An 18,856-nucleotide genomic window follows, 5' to 3' on the forward strand; every position below is an offset into this window, starting at 1 on the left:
CCTCCACCCATTCCACAGCCCCCCCCCCCCCCAAATACAAGGCATCAAGGCTAACTTTGGCATTCACTGCCTTTGAACACCAAGAGACTAGCAAGGGGTGAAACTCCACGCAGTGAAAAGGGCTTTTTACTGCCTCCCATAACTACATGGTGATACTCCAATATCAGATCTAATAGCAAGACTGAAGGACAGGAGCCAAGCTGTTAACACTGGGGTCTACGACCAGGTAGGTCTCCATCTACACCAGCTCCGCAATCACACAAGAGCTATATTCCTAATCGTATTCCTAATTCCTCCATCCGGCTGAACTAAAAGGAGGCGTCAGTGCTCGAAAATTTACGAAGCAAACCCTGTGCAATGTCCTACCTGTAGGACTCGGCTCCAGAATGCGGAAATTAAATGCGTAGCATTTACGTGTTTGGATATATTTTAGATTAAAATATGCAGTAAAAAAAATGGAATGGAATGCATTCAGAGTCAGTGTAAATGTGCCTCTGTACATATTTACAGCATAGAATAGGAAGCGTTATGGTCCTTTATGAATGGGCAATAAAATGTCCTTGTGTACATACACGCATGATATTAACTAATTTTGACAAAACCGGGTGCTGTGCACCCGGAGTGCGCATTAGCATAACAATGGAGACTGAATGGTCTAATGGTCTAAAGAAGCGCTGTTAAATCTCAACAATATAGAGACAAAGTCTTACCAAAAAAAATATGAAAAAGATACCCCCTAAAAAAATAAAGAGAGAGAGAGAGAGAGAGCGAGAGAGAGAGAGAGAGAGATGAGAGATCTAACACAGCGGTATTAGGTTTCAGTGCCTCTACTTTCCTTAGTCCAAGTTGACTTGTTTTTATTACTATGTGTTCACAGTGCTACATGCTGGAAATGCTTGTGCAAAAAAACTCAATAAGCATGATCAACAAGAGGACCATGGTCACTGTCCAAAACATGCATGACATCACTATGCTTTTTTAATGACACAGGTATCAGTCTTCGTTTTTTTTGTAAAAACAAAAGTGATTTACATGCAAATGCACCTGTGTAAAAAGTGACAATATATAGATAGGAAACTATTCAGCTAGTCCAATGACACTAGTCTCCAATAGTCTCCTACATGTACACACAATTACACACAAACTCAAAAACATGTACACACACACATACACACGTCAGTTACTGTATTTTCATTGAAAAGAAATGGAGAAACTGCAACAGGTCGTTGTAGTTGTCAGATTAACACTCATTTGTCAGTATGTGGACTAAATCATTTATACTGAGATACAGAAGGACAATGGAAAATTAATTAATTACTCTGAATAAATAAAAATGTAACTGAGCGATAGATGGTATGGTTCGGCAGGAATATACAATTTTAAATTAATGAGAAAATCCTCCGTAGTTCTACATTTCACGAAACACACATCGCAAGCTTTTAGACAGGCCTGTTAGCGCTGTGCTTTAGAAATCCATGTGCCCAATCCGGCTGAAATATATATATATATATATATATTTTTTTTTAAATATAATTGCGTCAGAGGTAACCCTATACGTCCTTATGTCACTTTAAAATTATGTCTGACAATAAAAAGTCACCGAAATATCTCCAGGAGGTCAGAAGAGACCGAGCGCCTACACAGAGGGCGAGACCCCTCTGGTCATTTCGGAGCCACTTGTCGGACCTCACTCACTCATACATCACCCTGTCACCCTGTCACTCTGTCACCGGCCCGGACTCTCGCGGTTTGAAACGAGCCAGTCAGGCAGACAGTCCCCACACGCATAAAAACAGTTCACTAATAAAAACCCAGAGGGGGTTTTTTTTTAACGTCATCTTTGGTTTTGTTAAGCGCACTGCGGAAACCATAACTATCCCCCCATTAACATTCTACAAATGCAGACTTGTGTGTGTGTGTGTAAAACTCCACGCCAGCTTCCAGAGCGTAGGGTGATCTTTTATATTCACCTCCAAACCCAATGTTATTATGCGGGGGGTGGGGGGGTGGGGGGGAAGTACTGCATTCCTAAACAACCTTGTAAAGTCCCACCCTCTACTCCTGTATAAGGGAGAGAACATTTGCGTTTCCACACAGGAAGGGGGAGCCACACAAATGGGATGCATTCCCTTAACTGGAAATTTAAAACTTTTTTAATGCTAACTGCTTGATAACACAATGCTGCTACTGCTGATTTTGGAATATGAAAGTTATAATAATAATAATAATAATAATAATAATAATAATAATAATAATAATAATAATAATAAACTGCACTGTATATGTGTATTGTCCTATATATCATCGTATATTTAAATACTAATAATATTGATACTATAGTCATAAATCAGAAATTTATCAAAAGACACTTAACCAATAATAATTTCAGCACTCCACACTGCAGAATTTAATTATCAGAAGCATTTAATGAATGAATACATTTTGAGATACCGGTGTGACTCTGTATATTGGTGATGCGCTCATGTTATGCAACACTTTCCTGAACGTGGCTTGAGTTTTATATGTATGATTCCAGGGGGATTTCACATTTTGTTTTAATATTTCAAAAGAAAATAGCTAAATATTCCAGCCATTTGAACAGCAGTATCTGTAGCCAGTGGTCATTTCTGCCAGGACCTTGCGGTCACACACTCGTAATCACTGTTTAGTACCATTTGGTTTTTCTCATGACATATGAGAAACTGCTATCAGGTAAGCATGAAGCAGCTAGTTAAACTGACAGGAGTTGAGGAGAGTCGATATGGTGGCGGGGGATTTATGGAAAGACCACCCGACCACTAGGCTGTGACTGAATATAAACCACAGAGAGGAGCTGTGTTTACGATGAAAAACTGTTCTGTGTGACAGCGGGCTGTCATATTGAGGGTGCCACAATCTTTAATGTCTGTGTCCAAGTAATGACACCTTCAAGACTATTCAACATTTGGCTCTTTAAGAAAATGAATGCACTTCAATTCTGGCACATAGTAGCAAGACTTATTCTGGATACATGCCCATCTTTCATATGTAGATGCGCGTTAACAGAGAAAGGGGACGTTGCTCGGAACGGCTATTTTAAGCAGCGTTTGAATCGAGCTCGCTACAGCGGGGCGACCGGTGATTTACTTCTCGGCGGCTGGACAGCACTGTGATGGATTCCCTCACGGGCTTCTTGACCTATCCCAGGAGCCGAGGTCACTGGCTACAACTGCAAAGTGCGTGCTAAGGTCCTGCGCTACACAGGATGCCTACACTTGCCATCCGTTTAGAGTTACCCCGGATGAAATGTATGTCAAAATCCTAATATATCTTCATTGGTCAGAGGGTCTCCCGCAGGTTAAATATATGTAGAAGTAAATAAGAAGATGGACAGTTTGTGATATAAAGGAGTGCATACTCAGTCGCACTGAGCAATTTTCTGTTAGCATATTGAAGTACTCAAAGCAAAACATGCATATTTTATATATATATACGTGTGTGTGTGTGTGTGCGTGTGTGTTTTGCTTTGACACACACACATGCAGGCCAACCCGCATACACACATAAATTAAGATACATCATATATTTCATTTTTCATTTCACTGGAAATATCTGCTGAAAAAACTAGAACTTTATGCAATTTAAATAGGAAAAGTAAAGAATAATGGGCTTCACCACGTAGAGCCAGCAGTTTGTATTTCTGTTTTTCCTCCGAGAACTGCATCTGTAATTAGACTGGGTGGATTCGCACAAAGAGCTTCTTCATCAGCACATGAAACCCTCCAGAGAAGAGACATTTTCTTCATGTGTGGTTTAACATAACATAACATAACGTAAGACAAGAACAGGCCATTCAGCCCAACACTGTTCGTCTATTCCTACCACTAAACTGTACTTAATGCTTAGTTTACCTAAAAGCTTAATAGTATCTAACACTGTATCAAGCCGGGCCTTGAATACCCCGAGTGTTTCTGCCTCCACTACATGTCCAGGCAAGCTATTCCACACATTGACCACTCTCTGTGTGAAAAAATATTTCCTAATGTCTGTGACGGGCTTCCTTTCCAATAATGCTCCCAAGGCGTTCACACACTTTCCTTTCTCCGTGTGACGATTTAGTGGAGAACTCAACAAGTACGGAGTTTACTCAAAGCATGTCAACATCAAATTCCTGTGCAGACATATTGCCTCAATCGAGGAGTGGGGGGGGAGGGGGGGGGGGGGGGGCAACAGATATATGACACCACCCGTTGACTGTGACTAGCTGCGTATGGTAGATTTTTCCATGGCCAGATGGTGTTTCCCCATTATTACACAACTCCTGGCCCTTTGCTGGATTCCCATTTGAAACTCTTCAAATGAGGTCTTGCAATTTCCCCTTCAGCATTGTCATTTGTTTTCTCCATATTACTTGAATCGTTAATTTAATCTTGATATTTTAATCCTTCATTTGCATGCTTCAAGACCTCAAGAAAATACTTTCCCTGAGTAAAACATGGTGGAGAAAAATATCACAGCAAACTAAATTACTAGGTTAATTTCACAAGACAATTACTAGGTACAGTGCCAGTAACGCTTAGTAAATGGCTAAAAAAAATGTGTCATCTAATTTTAGTTTTTTTAAAAAAGCCTGCTCTGAGCCGCAGGCATAATGGACTAAATACATAAAGCACAGAATTATAATTTAACATCATGGTTTTCAACACTTTTGGCTATGGCACTGTGGATGTTCAGCTGAAAAACCTAAACCCCATTGCTCCATCTCTTTGAATCCTTCCTTCTTTCCAGGCGGAGAGGCCTAATAGTTCTTCAACCTTTATTAAGATACCAAGATGTGGACGAAAACTAAAGTGACAGAATACACTGCTGATGGGCAGGGTAAGCACAGCCCTCCAGCTTGTCTCCTTCTGCCGTTGATGCTTTAACCCTTGAAGGTGTGAGAGCACAAGTATGTGATTAGAATGTTATCAACTGAGCATTCTAATGCTGATGTAACGATCACTGCTGGTAATTGTGAGCAAAGGTGTTCTAGAACACTGACATAGAATTTAGAAAAATAAATAAATAAATAAATAAATAAATATATATATATATATATATATATATATATATATATATATATATTACTTTAAAAAAAACTTGTTAAAAGGAACAAGACTCCCCCTTCTGGGGGGTCCTGGCTCTGGTAGCAAGCTTGTTGCATGTAGTTGATGTACAGGTTCTACTGGAATAACAAAATTCGACTCTTGCTTTAAGTGATGATCCGGAAAAGATCCAAAGTTCCGGGTGTCATGATCACACAGTTTGTGGAGGAGCTTCCAGAAGGAAAAAGTACCCCGGACTTCACCCGCAAACCCATCGCCTTGACTATTCAGGAGGGTATGGTTTCAATTCATTTTATAAACTGCCATTTCCGTGAACAACTCCCTTAAGAAAAGCCAAAGTATACATAGGGATATCCTTACATCAGAAAAACAAAAACTTTCACTGGCTAACTGCAATAAATATACCTCTAAAAGTACTGTACGTATAATGTCATCAATATCTAATCAAAATCAAAATATTAAGTGTTAAAATATATGAAATACAGTGGCAATAAGCAGCTGTAAACATTAATAAATGACTTTCAGGTAACCTTAGGCAATGCACATCCACATACAACCCCTTCCAAACTAAGTGCATCGTCTTGCAGGAAAATTAGCCATCTTCAGGGCCATTGTGACCGGAGAACCAGAGCCAACTGTAACATGGGAACGAAACAACGGCGACACCTCAGATTCAACAAGATACCAAATACAGTATGACTCTGCGTCCCATCAGCACACACTGCAGGTGAGTCGGTTTTACAACACAACGCAACGTTAATAACTTAGTGGAAACTCGCTGCGTTGAGTCTAGAGAATGAGGCCTCGTTTAACGCGTCGTACTACTATTAACCCTTTAAAGTGTGATTAGAAAGCGAGTGTGATTAGAAAGTTATTAACTAAACTTTTTTAGTGCGAATGTAACAGTCACTACTGGTAATTGAAAGCGATGGAGTTCCTGAGCGCACTGACTTGTAGTTTTTAAAACATTCCAAAGATCTACTCTTCAAAGGGTTAAAAAGTGCCATTTTTTTTCTTTTTGAAACTCACTTTAATTAAATTATAATGACTTCTTCAATGTTTCAATAGATGCCCGATGTCTCTACAGACCAAGCAGATACTTATAAATGCTATGCTGCAAATGAGTTTGGAAGGGCCGTGGTCACCTGCACACTCAATGTAATTGAAGGTGAGAAAACTCGAAGTTCAGACAATAACAATGCCTTAACACATGAGTGGGTGTAATAGCATAATATTAATGCCTTAACAAATGTGCAGGGGTAATAAAGTTCCTTGCCATAATTGGGCGGCCACAATTAATTAAAATCTAAAATCTTCATTACTATTTCACAGTTGGATTCAAGAAGAGCAAGGCATTGCAAGAGTCAAGAACAGGTATGACCTGTGTCATCTATACATGTGAACCCTTTGACAGCTCTCAATTATAGTAGACACAATCATTAATGACAGTTCTTAGCAGGCACCATCCACAACTATTAATTTCATAGCAGTTACCTAGCTACATTGTTAAATATTATTGTAATATTGCTAAAATTGACCGTGTGGTACCTGTCAGGCTTGAGTATGCAAAGTTATGCAAGTGCAGCATCGTGTGGGAATAGTCATTTAATTTTTTGTTTTGAAAACCATAATCTTGACAGTCGCCATAACCATAAGTACTGCTGACATATAATTAGAGTCTTGAAATGTTTCAGGGGAGACATGTATGAAGACGAGCATGCATTAACAGTTCTTCAATTTACACATTAATTTAATTACTGCTTTTAGCCCTGAGAGAGAATCCAATGGATATGAAGAAACTGCTGAAAACACGGTAAGACTCAATGGGTTGCAATAATTTCATCTTTAATTATGAATTATGTACTTTACGAGGTAGATTCACCCATAAACATATGAATTTTATCTAGTACTGAACGTCCTAAACCAGAAGAAAAACAGGACGGGGAAGTAGATCCAAAGTTTTGGGAACTGTTGCTGAGTGTGGACAAGAAAGATTACGAAAAAATCTGTCGTGAATATGGGGTCACTGACTTCCGCTGGATGCTCAAAAAACTGAATGAAATTAAAAAAGAGAGAGAAGAGGAACAAGCAGTGGTATTGTTAATATTGCTTTTATTATTGTTGTTTTTATGATTGTTATTATTATTGTTTTTGTATTTACGTGGTGTTTCCCTTATATTTCCACTTACAGTCTCATGAAAAATTATTTTCTCCCTTCCAGATTTGCTCTATTATTGCATATTTGTCACACTGAATGGTTTAAGATCTTTAGACAAAATGTTATCTTATACAAAGGGAACCTGAGTAAACACAAATCACATTTAAATTATTATTTCATTTATTTAATGAAAAAAGTTATAAAACACCCATATCACCCATGTGAAAAAGTGATTGCCCCCTTAGTTACTCAATCAACAAATTAACCACATTTAATTGATCTAAAAAAATCACCTAATTGAACATAGGCTTCATTGCATCTAAATCTAAACCTCACTCATATTGAACCTTACCATCAGAGTGAAGTAGTCACCACAAAGTTTCTACAAGCACACTATGCCACAATCAAGGGAAATTCCAGAAGAGATGAGAAAAAATTTGTTGAAATATAGCTGTCTGGAAAGAGTTAAATGCTATTTCTAAGGTTCTGGGACTCCACTCAACCACAGTGAGAGCCATTATCTTCAAATGACGAAATCTTGGAATGGAGGTAAAGCTTCCCAGGAGTGGCTAGCCTGACAAAATTTCTCCAAGGATGCGGCAACAATTCATCCAGGATATCACAAAAGATCCCAGAAGAACATCCAAAGAACAGCAGGCCTCTCTACCTTCAGCTACGACTCCACAATCAGAAAGCAACTAGGCAAAAATGGAATTCATGGGAAAGTAGCAAAGCGAAAACCACTGCTAACCAAGAGAAAGATCGGTGCTTGTCTCTCACATTTCAAAAAAAAAAATCATCTGGATAATCCTCAAGCTTTTTTTGATCATGTTTTATGCATTATACCAACAGTCAACATCATACCAAAAGTCAAACATGGTGATGGTAGTGTGGTGGTCAGGGGAGGCTTTGCTGACTCGGGACATGGACGACTCGCCATTATTGAAGGAACCGCGAGTTCTGCTCTGCACCAGAAAATTAAGAAGAATGTCCGGTCATCTGTCCGTGAGCTGACGCTGAAGTATAACTGGGTTATGCAGCAAGACAATGATCCATAACACATAAGCAAGTCCACGCATCTGAACGGCTGAAAAGAAACTAAATTAAAGTTGTGTGTGGCCTTGACTTGGTCAAAGCCCTGACTTGAACTCAATACAGGTGCTGTGGCAGGACCTGAAACGAGCAGTTCATGCTTGAAAGCCTACCAATTTATCTAAATTAAAGCAGTTACGCAAAGAAGAGTGAGGTAAAATTCCTCCACAGCTGCATGAAAAACGTACACCAAATTCTATTTGCAGTTACTGCTGCTAAAGGGACATTACTTTTTCACATGGGTGATATGAGTGTTTGATTATGTTTTTCATTAAATAAATCAAATAATAATTTGATTTGTGCTTACTTAGGTTCCCCTTTTTTGTCTAAAGGACCAAAACCATTCAGAGTGAAAAATATGCAATAACTGAGGAAGTCAGAAAGGGGACAAATATGTTTTCATGGCACTGTATATGCCCAAACCCATATGAATGTTCAGTCATAACACTGCACATTATTGTGCAAATTTAAAACATAAATTTCCCTTATTATCGCCATGACTGACTTCTGTGACCTCTGACTCTTCCTTTCATCCCTTTCTCACACTTCCCACTTGCCAGTTTGTTAAACGACTGAGTAACCTGAAGCATATTGAAGTTAAAGGGAGTGGCGTCGCACAGTTTGAAATTGACATCGATCTCAATGACCCCAACAGCAAGATTTACCTCTATAAGGTGAGACCGGGTATGACAGACTAGACACACCTTCTGTGTCCAGAAAGTTCTGCAATTGACAGAAAGTGATGAGAAAACTGGCTGACTTCATTTTTCAGATAATGGTAAAAATCCTGAAGACCATAAAAACAATAAACAACAAATCAATTTTCTTCAGCTAAAAAAAAGAAGAACGGTAGTGAAGAAGTGAGCACTTTCTCTGTTTCTGTAGGATGGAAGTGAGCACTATTCCTGTTTCTGTAGGGTGGAAGTGAGCACTTTTTCTGTTTCTGCAGGATGGTGTGATGGTGCCTTTCGGCATTGATGACACAGATGAAGCAGGCGTGAAACACAGTCTGAAGCGAGTTGGAAAAAAGTACATCTTCACAGTGAACGATCTGCTGCCTGAGGATGCTGGAATGTACCAGGTGGATGTTGAGGGTGTTAATGTGTTCTCGACAGACTTCAAAGGTAAGACCTGAGTTAAATCTGATCATTTCCATTAGATATCATCAAGAATCACAACTATGCTACAGATAGCATTCGCCTTTATTTCGGGCAGACTAGAAAAAATGTTTTGCTATATCTCAACACAGAACTCCAGCTGCATGGAGGATCATTAAAAGAATTTCTTTGAGTGAATCCACAAAAAAAACAAAACAAAGACTTGTCCTATTGCTATACATGGGCAACAGTAGCTCAGGATGTAGAGCGATCGTCTGGCAACTGGGAGGCTGTTGGTTTGTTCCCTGGTCTTTTGAATGTGTCACAGTGTCCTTGAACAAGACACCTAACTCTCCAGTGCCCCCAGCGTGCTGGTTTGCGCCTTGCATGGTTGCCTTGATTGCCATTGGTCTGTGAGTCTGAGTGTGAATGGGTGAATAAGAGGCATTCATTGTAAAGCCCTCTGTACAGTTGTTGCTGGAAAATAATCAATGCTCAAATAAATTTAATATAACCCACCATGTCTCCCCTTTCTCCAGTACCCAAAGTTGATTTCATTGTCAAGATTCAGGAGGTTAAGGCCATGGAGAGAGAGGACGCTGTCTTTGAGTGCGTCCTGTCCCACCCCTTCCCCAAAATGTTGTGGATGGGCAAGAATGCACCCCTGGAACAAGGGGACAAGTTTGACATCACAGTGTCTGAGGACAAGCTCATCCACAAGCTGGTGGTGAAGGACTGCATGCCCCTAGACGGTGGGATCTACGCAGCTGTGGCTGGACTTAAATCCTGCAACGCTTGGCTTATAGTAGAAGGTGAGTCAACATTCAAAAAAACTCTGAAACAATGAACAGTTTGGCTAAATATTAATTATAGAGATCAGAGTGTTTTTGCTTTCCAGGTCACTTATTTTGACTGTCACATATAACCCACTAATGTCTGTGGATTGATCATAAAGGCATTGGAAAATTGTATCTGAGATGCACTGTCATTAGTTCACTGAGTGATATCCCATGTGCTGATATGATGACTCTTAACACCTCTCATGTCTTTGGCGGCAAAGCTGACAAGGATCCTAATCTGCGCGGCAAAAAGAAAGTTCGGAAAACGACCCAGGCCGGAGGGTCGGGGGCTGACCTCGCGAAAATCGCACAGGAGCAGCAGGCCAAACTGCAGACGGAGAGGGAGGAGCTGATGGCAAAAAGAGCTAAAGAGGAGAAGGAGAAGGCCGAGGCTTCAGCTAAGGAGACGGACAAGGGAGGAAAAGGTGACGGTACCAAGATGGTTTCTGAACAAAATGGCTTTGGGGTAAATGGTCCTGGGAAAGCTGCTCCTGCTGTGGCTGCTCCTGGGAAAGCTGTTCCTGCTGACGCTGCTCCTCCTGGGAAAGCTGTTCCTGCCGAGGCTGTTTCTGGGAATGTTGCTCCTGTTGAGGGTAATTCCGGGAATGTTGCTCCTGTTGAGGGTAATTCCGGGAATGTTGCTCCTGTTGATACTGCTCCTGGGAAAGCTGATCCTGTTCAGGCTACTCCTGGGCAAGCTGATCCTGTTAAGGCTGCTCCCGGGAAATCCGATTCTGCAGCGGCTGCTCCTGGAAAAGCTGCACCGGCTGAATCTGTTGGGAAAGTTCCTGCGAAAGAAGGTCCTGCTGGTGGTGCACCCACTAAAGATGTCCCAGTGAAAGATGGTCAAGTAAAAGATGTTCCGGTTGAAGATGGGCCTGCTGCAGATGCTGAAGGAGGCCAGCGTAAAAAGCGTGTAAGATCTGGTCCACTCGTTCCAGATACAATCATAGGTAAGAAATAATACAGGGTTTTTTTTTTTTGGCAATGTGCTGCTATGATAGTTATACACTTTTTACGGTTATATTAGCAAGTATCAGATACTTTGTTGTTATTTGCATATTCAATATACTGCATCTTATAAACCATTATTAAATGCCTTTAATAAAAAAGTAAAAATCAAAAATGGCTTGAAGGATATTAGTAAGTTTGGTGGAACAGAGTAACTGGCACCTTTAGAGCATTAATCTTATTTCATTGATTGTAATATTAAATATTATCCATGGCAATATTTAATATTACACAAAACAAAAAAAAGATTTTTGTTTTGAGTAATATTTAACAGGTTCGATTAGCTGGCTTGATTTCGGTCGAGTTGGCCTTCTTATCAGGCATACTGCCACCGGCACTGCACACCTGTCCTGCATTTCAGATCCTGGAGTGCACTTCACCAGCGGCCTTGAGGACATCAGTGCTATTCTGGGCGAGTCGGCAGAAATGGTCTGTAAGCTCAGCAGCGAGAACTGTGAAGGCACCTGGTACAAAGATGGAAAAAAGGTGGGGGTTCACAGCGCGCAAAAGCCTAATTTCGTTAGCGAATCACCCTCGCCGATTTAACATGCGGGACACAACCGTTCCGTGTGGCACGTAGCCTGATTTACATTCCGCACATGGAAATCACTGTTCCCAGCAAAGGTTCTGAAGAATGAACATACCCCAGTAACCAACTTGCTTTGTTTCTGTGACCTTGAACAGCTGTCCTCCACCGACGAACTGACAATATCGAAAGATGGGGCCTACCAGAAACTGAAAATACTTAAATGCCAGGAAAGTCACGCAGGCAAATACCGCTTTGAGGCAGATGGGCGTAAAACAGAAGCGATGCTCGTCGTGGAAGGTGAGAATAGCTACTATGACAACTGCCAGGCAGCATAGACCATTTACTCATTTAATACATCACCCAAAAACTAACAATAATGTTCAAAAGGATAATTACCTAAAGGATTAGATGCCATACTTGTCATATTTAATATAATGAGGGCATGGAAAATATTTATTAGTTCATTAATTAATTTTCAGGGATTCTCAACAAAGTATCAGGAATGCTTCATGAAATTTAGAAATAATTCAACAATTACTATATTGCTAATGACAGTGGAAGGTCAGATAAAAGTTTTTAAAATCATGTTATGCTTAATGCCAATTTCCATTCTAGATCCTCCCAGGTTTGATGCCGATGCCCTGGCTGAATTTTCAAAGCCTGTTGTCGTGAGAGCTGGTGAGAAAGCGACCTTCAAGATGACCTTTGTGGGCCGCGACCCAATGAAGGTCCAGTGGTACCTGGAGGACGAGGAGCAGCTGGATGGCGGAAACATAAAGGTTGAAATAACGTCCGAGCAGAGTCGGCTGCTTCTTAGCAAGTGCCAGCGCAAAATCAGTGGAGAGGTCAAGATCAAAATCAAGAACGAGTTTGGCACCATCGAGGCCAAAACCATGCTCACTGTGCTTGGTAAGCTCAAATGCTGCAGAACTACAACTTACAGGATTATGCGCACAGAAAACCTCATTGACATACAAAGGTAGTAAATAGATACATTTTTAGATAAAAATATGAAAACAAAGCTAACATTGATGCATGTGCTATTGTGCCATCAGATTGTCAGAGTCTTTTACATCTACCTGTTGTGCCATACAATCAGGGTTGGGGTTAAAAAAAGGATAGAGGGAATAAAGTTAAATAAAAACATCATTATAAAACTGTATTTCCCTAAATGAACAGCTTTGCACTCAGCAGACATCGAGACAACACCGCTTTTCTTTTCTATTTTTTGCAGACAAGCCAACCCCACCGCAAGGCCCACTGGATGTTATAGAGAGCTCCGCCAACTGCATTGAGTTCAAGTGGAGGCCTCCGAAGGACAGCGGTGGTTCTCCGGTGATTAATTACAACCTGGAGCGTCAGCAGGTGGGGCGAAACACCTGGAAGAAGATCGGGGACATCCCTGGAGACCCCCCCATTTACAAAGACACAGATGTGGACCACGGCAGGAAGTACTGCTACCGCATCAGAGCCATCACGGCAGAGGGCGTGAGCGAGACGATGGAGACTGAAGACGTACAGGCTGGAACTAAAGGTGGGGCTTGCATTGGCAGTCTTGTTTCCCAACCAAGCGCACCCATGTACAAACATTGACCTGTCTTGGACTGGATAGTTTGAGTGTGAATGTCTGAAGGCTATTTCAACAATTACAAAACTTTAATGATCTAGTGATAGGACAAAACAGTTGCACAAGGTATTCTGCAATTTCGAAAATAGTGAAATAGTGAAAGTGCTAACTAGTATCGCTCCTTATTCACTTTAAGTAAAATGCAAACAAATAGAATTATTTGCATATAAATGTACAGACAAGTTGTCTTAACCTCAAACCCATCCTTTAAAGTCACGTAAATTCACAATGGGTCACCCAACCTAAGATCAAAATGAAAATTTGATGACCAAAATGGTGTGCTTCATGTTATTGTGTGCCACCAAAATAAATTTGGATGGAAAAGACATTTTTTTAAAGCAGATATCTTCTGTTATCGTTTAGCATATCCGGGTCCACCAGCCGCACCCAAAGTGATCAGTGCTTTCAAGGACTGTATTAATCTCCAATGGGTCGCCCCAACCAACACCGGAGGAACGGCCCTTTTGGGCTACAACCTGGAGAAACGCAAGAAGGGCAGCAACATCTGGAGCCAAGTCAACCCGGTGGATGAACCCATTAAAGGTCTGAGCTTTTCACAATATGCCAAAAAATCTTATTAATACTCTTGTATTCGGACTTGTCTTCCACTGTCACTTCGGTTTAACATTATAATTATATTTTGTTTTGAATTGTTGTGTTTTGAATATTTCAAATACCATTTCCCTAAAGCCATAAGAAATGTATGTTTTACAATGTCAGCACAGAGTCGGATCTATAATCTGATAATCCCAGCCAGCATCAGACCACTGAAGCTGTGAGACAGCAGTTCAAAATGCAAAAGCAAATTCCATGCTGTTTGCTTTCAGAGAAAAAACATGCGGTGACAGACATCATAGAGGGGATGGAGTATGAATTCCGCGTGTCAGCGATAAACATTTCCGGGTCGGGTGAACCAAGCGTTCCCTCTGACTTTGTATTTGCCAGAGACCCCAAGAGTAAGTAATGACGAAAATGATGCACAACTTCAACATTCTGCAATGTCAAACATTCTAGTTATCAATTTAACAATTTAACATTTTCTATCACAGAACATATTTAGCTCTCAGGATAAGGCAGGGAGGTATGTCCAATCTTATCCAAAAAGAGCCGGTGTGGGTGCTGGCTTTTATTAGGGTACATTGATTGATGACCATGAATTAAACTAGTTAGTTAATTAGTTGAAAGAGGTGTCACAGTGATGGGCAAGAACAAACACCTGAACCCACACTGGACCTTTTCCTATAAGACCGGACACCCCTGAGATAAGACTATTTAAGGGAGCCAGCGTACTGTCGATCAACACCGACACGCACATGAATTCCATTCGTTTCCTTCCAGAACCCCCAGGTAAAGTCATTGACCTGAAGGTGACGGACTCCACCTACACCACCTTGTGCCTGGGCTGGTCTAAGCCTCATGAAGACGAGGGAGTCCAAGACGAAGCCAAAGGCTATTTTGTGGAGATTAGACCAGCGGAGAGCCCAGATTGGCATCGTTGCACAACGAATGCCATTATCATGACCAGCTTCACCATAAAAGGTCTGAAGTCAATGGCCATGTACTGGGTCAGGGTGACCGCCACCAATGAGGGGGGAGAGGGGGAGCCCCAGGAACTGGATAACTACATCCTCGCCATGCCTCCCCCTGGTGAGTATAGGTGAAACATTTGAGTCCCACTTTCTGCAAGGTACTACAGCGTTTTCTTGATCAAAGGGACTGGTCATGGCTAACACCGCCACACAATTTTTAAAGAGTTAAAAAGTTCTGTGTTTTGAGTCCTGTCCATCGATGAAAAGTCCAGAGTTCTGAGTCCTGTTCTTTTGTGATGAGTCCTGAGTTTTGAGTTCTGTCCTGTTGTGTCTCTTTCCTAGTGCGGCCCAGATTCACCGATGTGAAAATGAACAGTTTTGTAGTGGTGAAAGCTGGAAACTCTGCACGAGTCAACATTAACTTTGAGGTAAAAAGCAAAGAGGATCTAAGGTTTGCTTTATATTGAGACACACGTCTCTCCCTCTGTTGGTGACTCAAGTGACACATAACTGCCATTTCCGGAAGATTCTAAATAAAGGGAGCAGGGATAATCCAAAAGACAAAATACAAAGGAAATAAATTAACTAAATCTTTGCAAACAGAAAGTCTATTTAAACAACTTTATTTGTAGGTGAATTCATATTTGCCCAGTTCGGTGTACATAAATACATATTATTCCAATTGGTACAACAATTTGGATTGAATATATCTGCATGATAATACTGTGTTATTGTGAGAGATGATTATTTTTATATGGTCTCCAGGCCTCTCCTTGGCCAGAGGTCAGCTGGCTGAAGGACGGCTCACCAGTGTCTAAGCGGGCAACCGTTAGCAACGCTGAAGGCACATCCCAGCTCCTGATTCCTTCAGCAGAGCGCTCCGATACAGGCGTCTACACCATCATAATCAAGAACCTAGTGGGCCAGGACACCTTCAGTGTTGAGCTCCGAGTCACAGGTAATCTATGCTAAATTATGGCATGATCATTGATCACATAAACATTTTACTGGGGTTGGAATACAACACTGTCAAGAAGTGCTAGACCGCAGTCTGTGCGACTATATCCAACGTAGCTGCTGTTTAAACTAAAATAGCACTGTTGCTGTTGGACTGTCAAAGCAAAGTTCAAACACAGGCGACCGGATGACAGTGTCTCTGTTGGCCTTATTTCTGACCTGGTTTCAGACGAACCCAAACCTCCTGGTCCGGTGGAGCTTGACGAGAATGTTCCAGGCACGGTCACAGTGTCCTGGACACCGTCTCCAGATGAGAAACGTGACGACCGGCTCCACTACATGGTATCCAAGCGCGACTCAGTCAAACGGGCCTGGCACACTGTAGCCGACCACCTCTTCAATAACAAGTTCACTGTCTGCAACATCATGCCAGGACGACAATACTACTTCCGAATCTATGCTAAGAATGATATGGGCGTATCTGAGCCTTCTGAATCGCCAGTCTGGGAAGTCACAAGAAAAAAAGGTTTGTGGAGTTTTAATACTCTTTCCTACTTGTCATACTTAAGTGAGATGACCTATAAATTTTACCAAATCAATCACGTTTTATTTTTTGTTTTCCTCTGGCTAGAAAAGTTCACAGTGAATACCATGGAATCTAAGACCTGCAACTTGGAGAGTGCGCCCAAATTCATGATCCCTCTGAAGATGCACGCCGCGGCCCAAGGCTACGAGTGCTACATGAGCTGTGCCGTGCGGGGCGACCCCGCGCCCCACGTCACATGGTACAGGGACAACGTCAGCCTCAACACCAACACCAACTACTACATCACCAACACCTGCGGCGTGTGCTCCATGCTCATCCTCAGGGTCGGGCCCAAGGACACAGGGGAGTACAAAGTCATCGCGGAAAACCCGCTGGGCCGAGCAGAGTGCTCCACCAAGCTCACCGTCAGAGGTAGGCTACCACTCTTAACTACCCAAACTCCCACACCTTAGTAACTTCAGTTTTTTTTTAAAATCAGTATATTTAAACCATTGGTATAATGAGTTCTAAGCACCATGGGATTTCTGTCTTTTATTTACGCTGCCTTACATTGTTCTATTTTTTTTCCAGAATAAGACAACGCAACTGTCAAGATGAAGGCATAGGACACTGACATCACATTATTTTCTACTGAATACGGGCTGAAATTCCTGTTGTGTTTGTATGTACCTTGTATGTACCTACTAAAATTATCATTTTATTGAGTGGTACTGTTAGTGCCCCCCCCCCCCCCAACCCCAACCCAAACCCCCCACCCCCGTTTGTTGTCTCCCTGTCCACCCAAAATTTGAGATGAGATCTTCACCCTTGGTACTCATACTTTATGTTTCAAAGGGGAACTATTTACAGAACACTTAACATTTGTAAATAAACTGTAATAAAGTGGAGACCTACTGTATTTCCAGTGCAAGAGTTTAAGACAAGACCAACTGTAAAGTGCAAGAGAAAGTCTAGTCCTTGAAAGATGTGAAGCTTTTCTTTAAAAAAAAGTATTTTAAATGATGTCTCTTGGATGGTGTGAACCCTTTCTCCCTGGATGATAAGTCTTTTATTTAAAAGGAATATGTGTGTATGGTAACCGATAGCTCCCTGGATGGTGAGAGTCCTTTCTTTAAAAGGAGTATGTGCGTATTGTAATTGATGGATCCTGGATGGTGTGAAACCCTTATATGAAAGGAATAAGGAAGTACTGTGAGAAAGGCAAGATCTCCAGAAAACCCTTGGCATGACAAAATGGTCATCAAATTGAGCTGTTAAGTGCTCATCTTTATAACCCATTGAGGTTCCGAAACAGTAGGGAACTTGTAGCAACAACACAAATGCAACAGGAATTCTCCAGTAATGTTTTAATTGTGTAAACACTACTACAAGCATATCATATGGGAATGGAAGATGAAACCATTCAGAATATCTGAAACATACCCACCCAGTGTATAATATGAGCTGTTCTATTTTCCAGTTTAATTTGGCCCGTTTTTTTTTTTTAGAGTGCTTAATGTATGCAACTATTTCACAGAGAAAATACAAAAATACAGACTTTTTTTTTTTTGCTTTGGATTGTGTTTTACAGATGAGGAGCATTGTCTTAATTTGAATAATAGATGTCAAACACTATCACTATAAGGAACACCTCATTTAATTGCATGCAATGGTTTTCTCGTTTTCGTGAGACACATGCAAGTTAAAACTAAAGTGGGAAAAAAGTGTGAAAGGCAGATAATATTTATTATGTGATAATATGTAATAAAGGCAATCTCTGTTGTGCTTATAGTTATTTGTTATTCAAGTACTTAATAGTGAGGCCAAAACATGGGAATGTACTTATTATTATTGATTATTCAGCACCAACATGGCCTACATTCATCAACGCTGCATGCCTGTGTCCCTGAATACGATGCTTTTTGAAGTAAAAAGACTAAATGCAATCATCATAAATAAAATACCCTGTCATGTTAGGTCATCTGAAGGATTATTTAGATCCTTCAAAAGTCTGTGGCACCCACCGTAGTTTGCCATGGGTTGCCAGATGCCAACAGTATAATACAAAATCAATTTTAGCCGTGCTCACCAGCTCATAGAACTGGTGCTTTTATTACAGTTCACCCGAATTATTTGTTCCAGTAGTGATTCAACTCACGAAGCACACAAGCACAACAATGCTATGAAACAAGTATCAAATAATAAAGACAAAAAACCATTTGGTGTTTGTGTGTGTATTGAAAAATAATAATTAATAATTAACGAGACCATTTTAAATAATTTGCTACCCGGGTACTAGCTAGCCTAGCTTTAATAAAGCTGACGGCTGTACAATTAAGTTCAGTAATAAAGAACAAATATCGGCTTTGCTTCAATACTGACTTTGCAACATTGTATTTCTGACAAC

The 18,856-nt window shown here is 40.9% G+C and overlaps 1 protein-coding gene across 1 annotated transcript; it reads left to right on the forward strand.

The window, feature by feature from the left end:
• Positions 1-48: 48 nt before the first annotated feature.
• On the forward strand, positions 49-18,240 carry igfn1.3 (immunoglobulin like and fibronectin type III domain containing 1, tandem duplicate 3). The gene is made up of 24 exons (XM_064306721.1): positions 49-226; positions 4,768-4,857; positions 5,236-5,358; positions 5,672-5,811; positions 6,153-6,252; positions 6,417-6,458; positions 6,852-6,897; positions 6,992-7,178; positions 8,895-9,008; positions 9,284-9,458; positions 9,971-10,243; positions 10,492-11,223; positions 11,643-11,767; positions 11,966-12,107; positions 12,426-12,719; positions 13,045-13,344; positions 13,801-13,980; positions 14,265-14,393; positions 14,776-15,084; positions 15,309-15,394; positions 15,732-15,924; positions 16,153-16,449; positions 16,555-16,881; positions 17,041-18,240. The coding sequence occupies exons 2-24, from the start codon at positions 4,812-4,814 to the stop codon at positions 17,043-17,045; spliced, it is 4,365 nt and encodes a 1,454-aa protein (XP_064162791.1). The 5' UTR covers positions 49-226; positions 4,768-4,811; the 3' UTR covers positions 17,046-18,240.
• The last annotated feature ends 616 nt before the right edge of the window (positions 18,241-18,856 follow it).

Source organism: Anguilla rostrata, chromosome 13 (assembly GCF_018555375.3).
Source record: "Anguilla rostrata isolate EN2019 chromosome 13, ASM1855537v3, whole genome shotgun sequence".
Taxonomy (NCBI): Eukaryota; Metazoa; Chordata; class Actinopteri; order Anguilliformes; family Anguillidae; genus Anguilla; species Anguilla rostrata.

Excerpts from the sequence above, each read along its gene's own strand:
- igfn1.3 (XM_064306721.1), top strand. The coding sequence starts at position 4,812 with ATGTGGACGAAAACTAAAGTGACAGAATACACTGCTGATGGGCAGG. Across the intron at positions 9,009-9,283 it reads GCAAGATTTACCTCTATAAG|GATGGTGTGATGGTGCCTTT; the intron begins GTGAGACCGGGT and ends CTGTTTCTGCAG. Across the intron at positions 11,768-11,965 it reads GGTACAAAGATGGAAAAAAG|CTGTCCTCCACCGACGAACT; the intron begins GTGGGGGTTCAC and ends GACCTTGAACAG.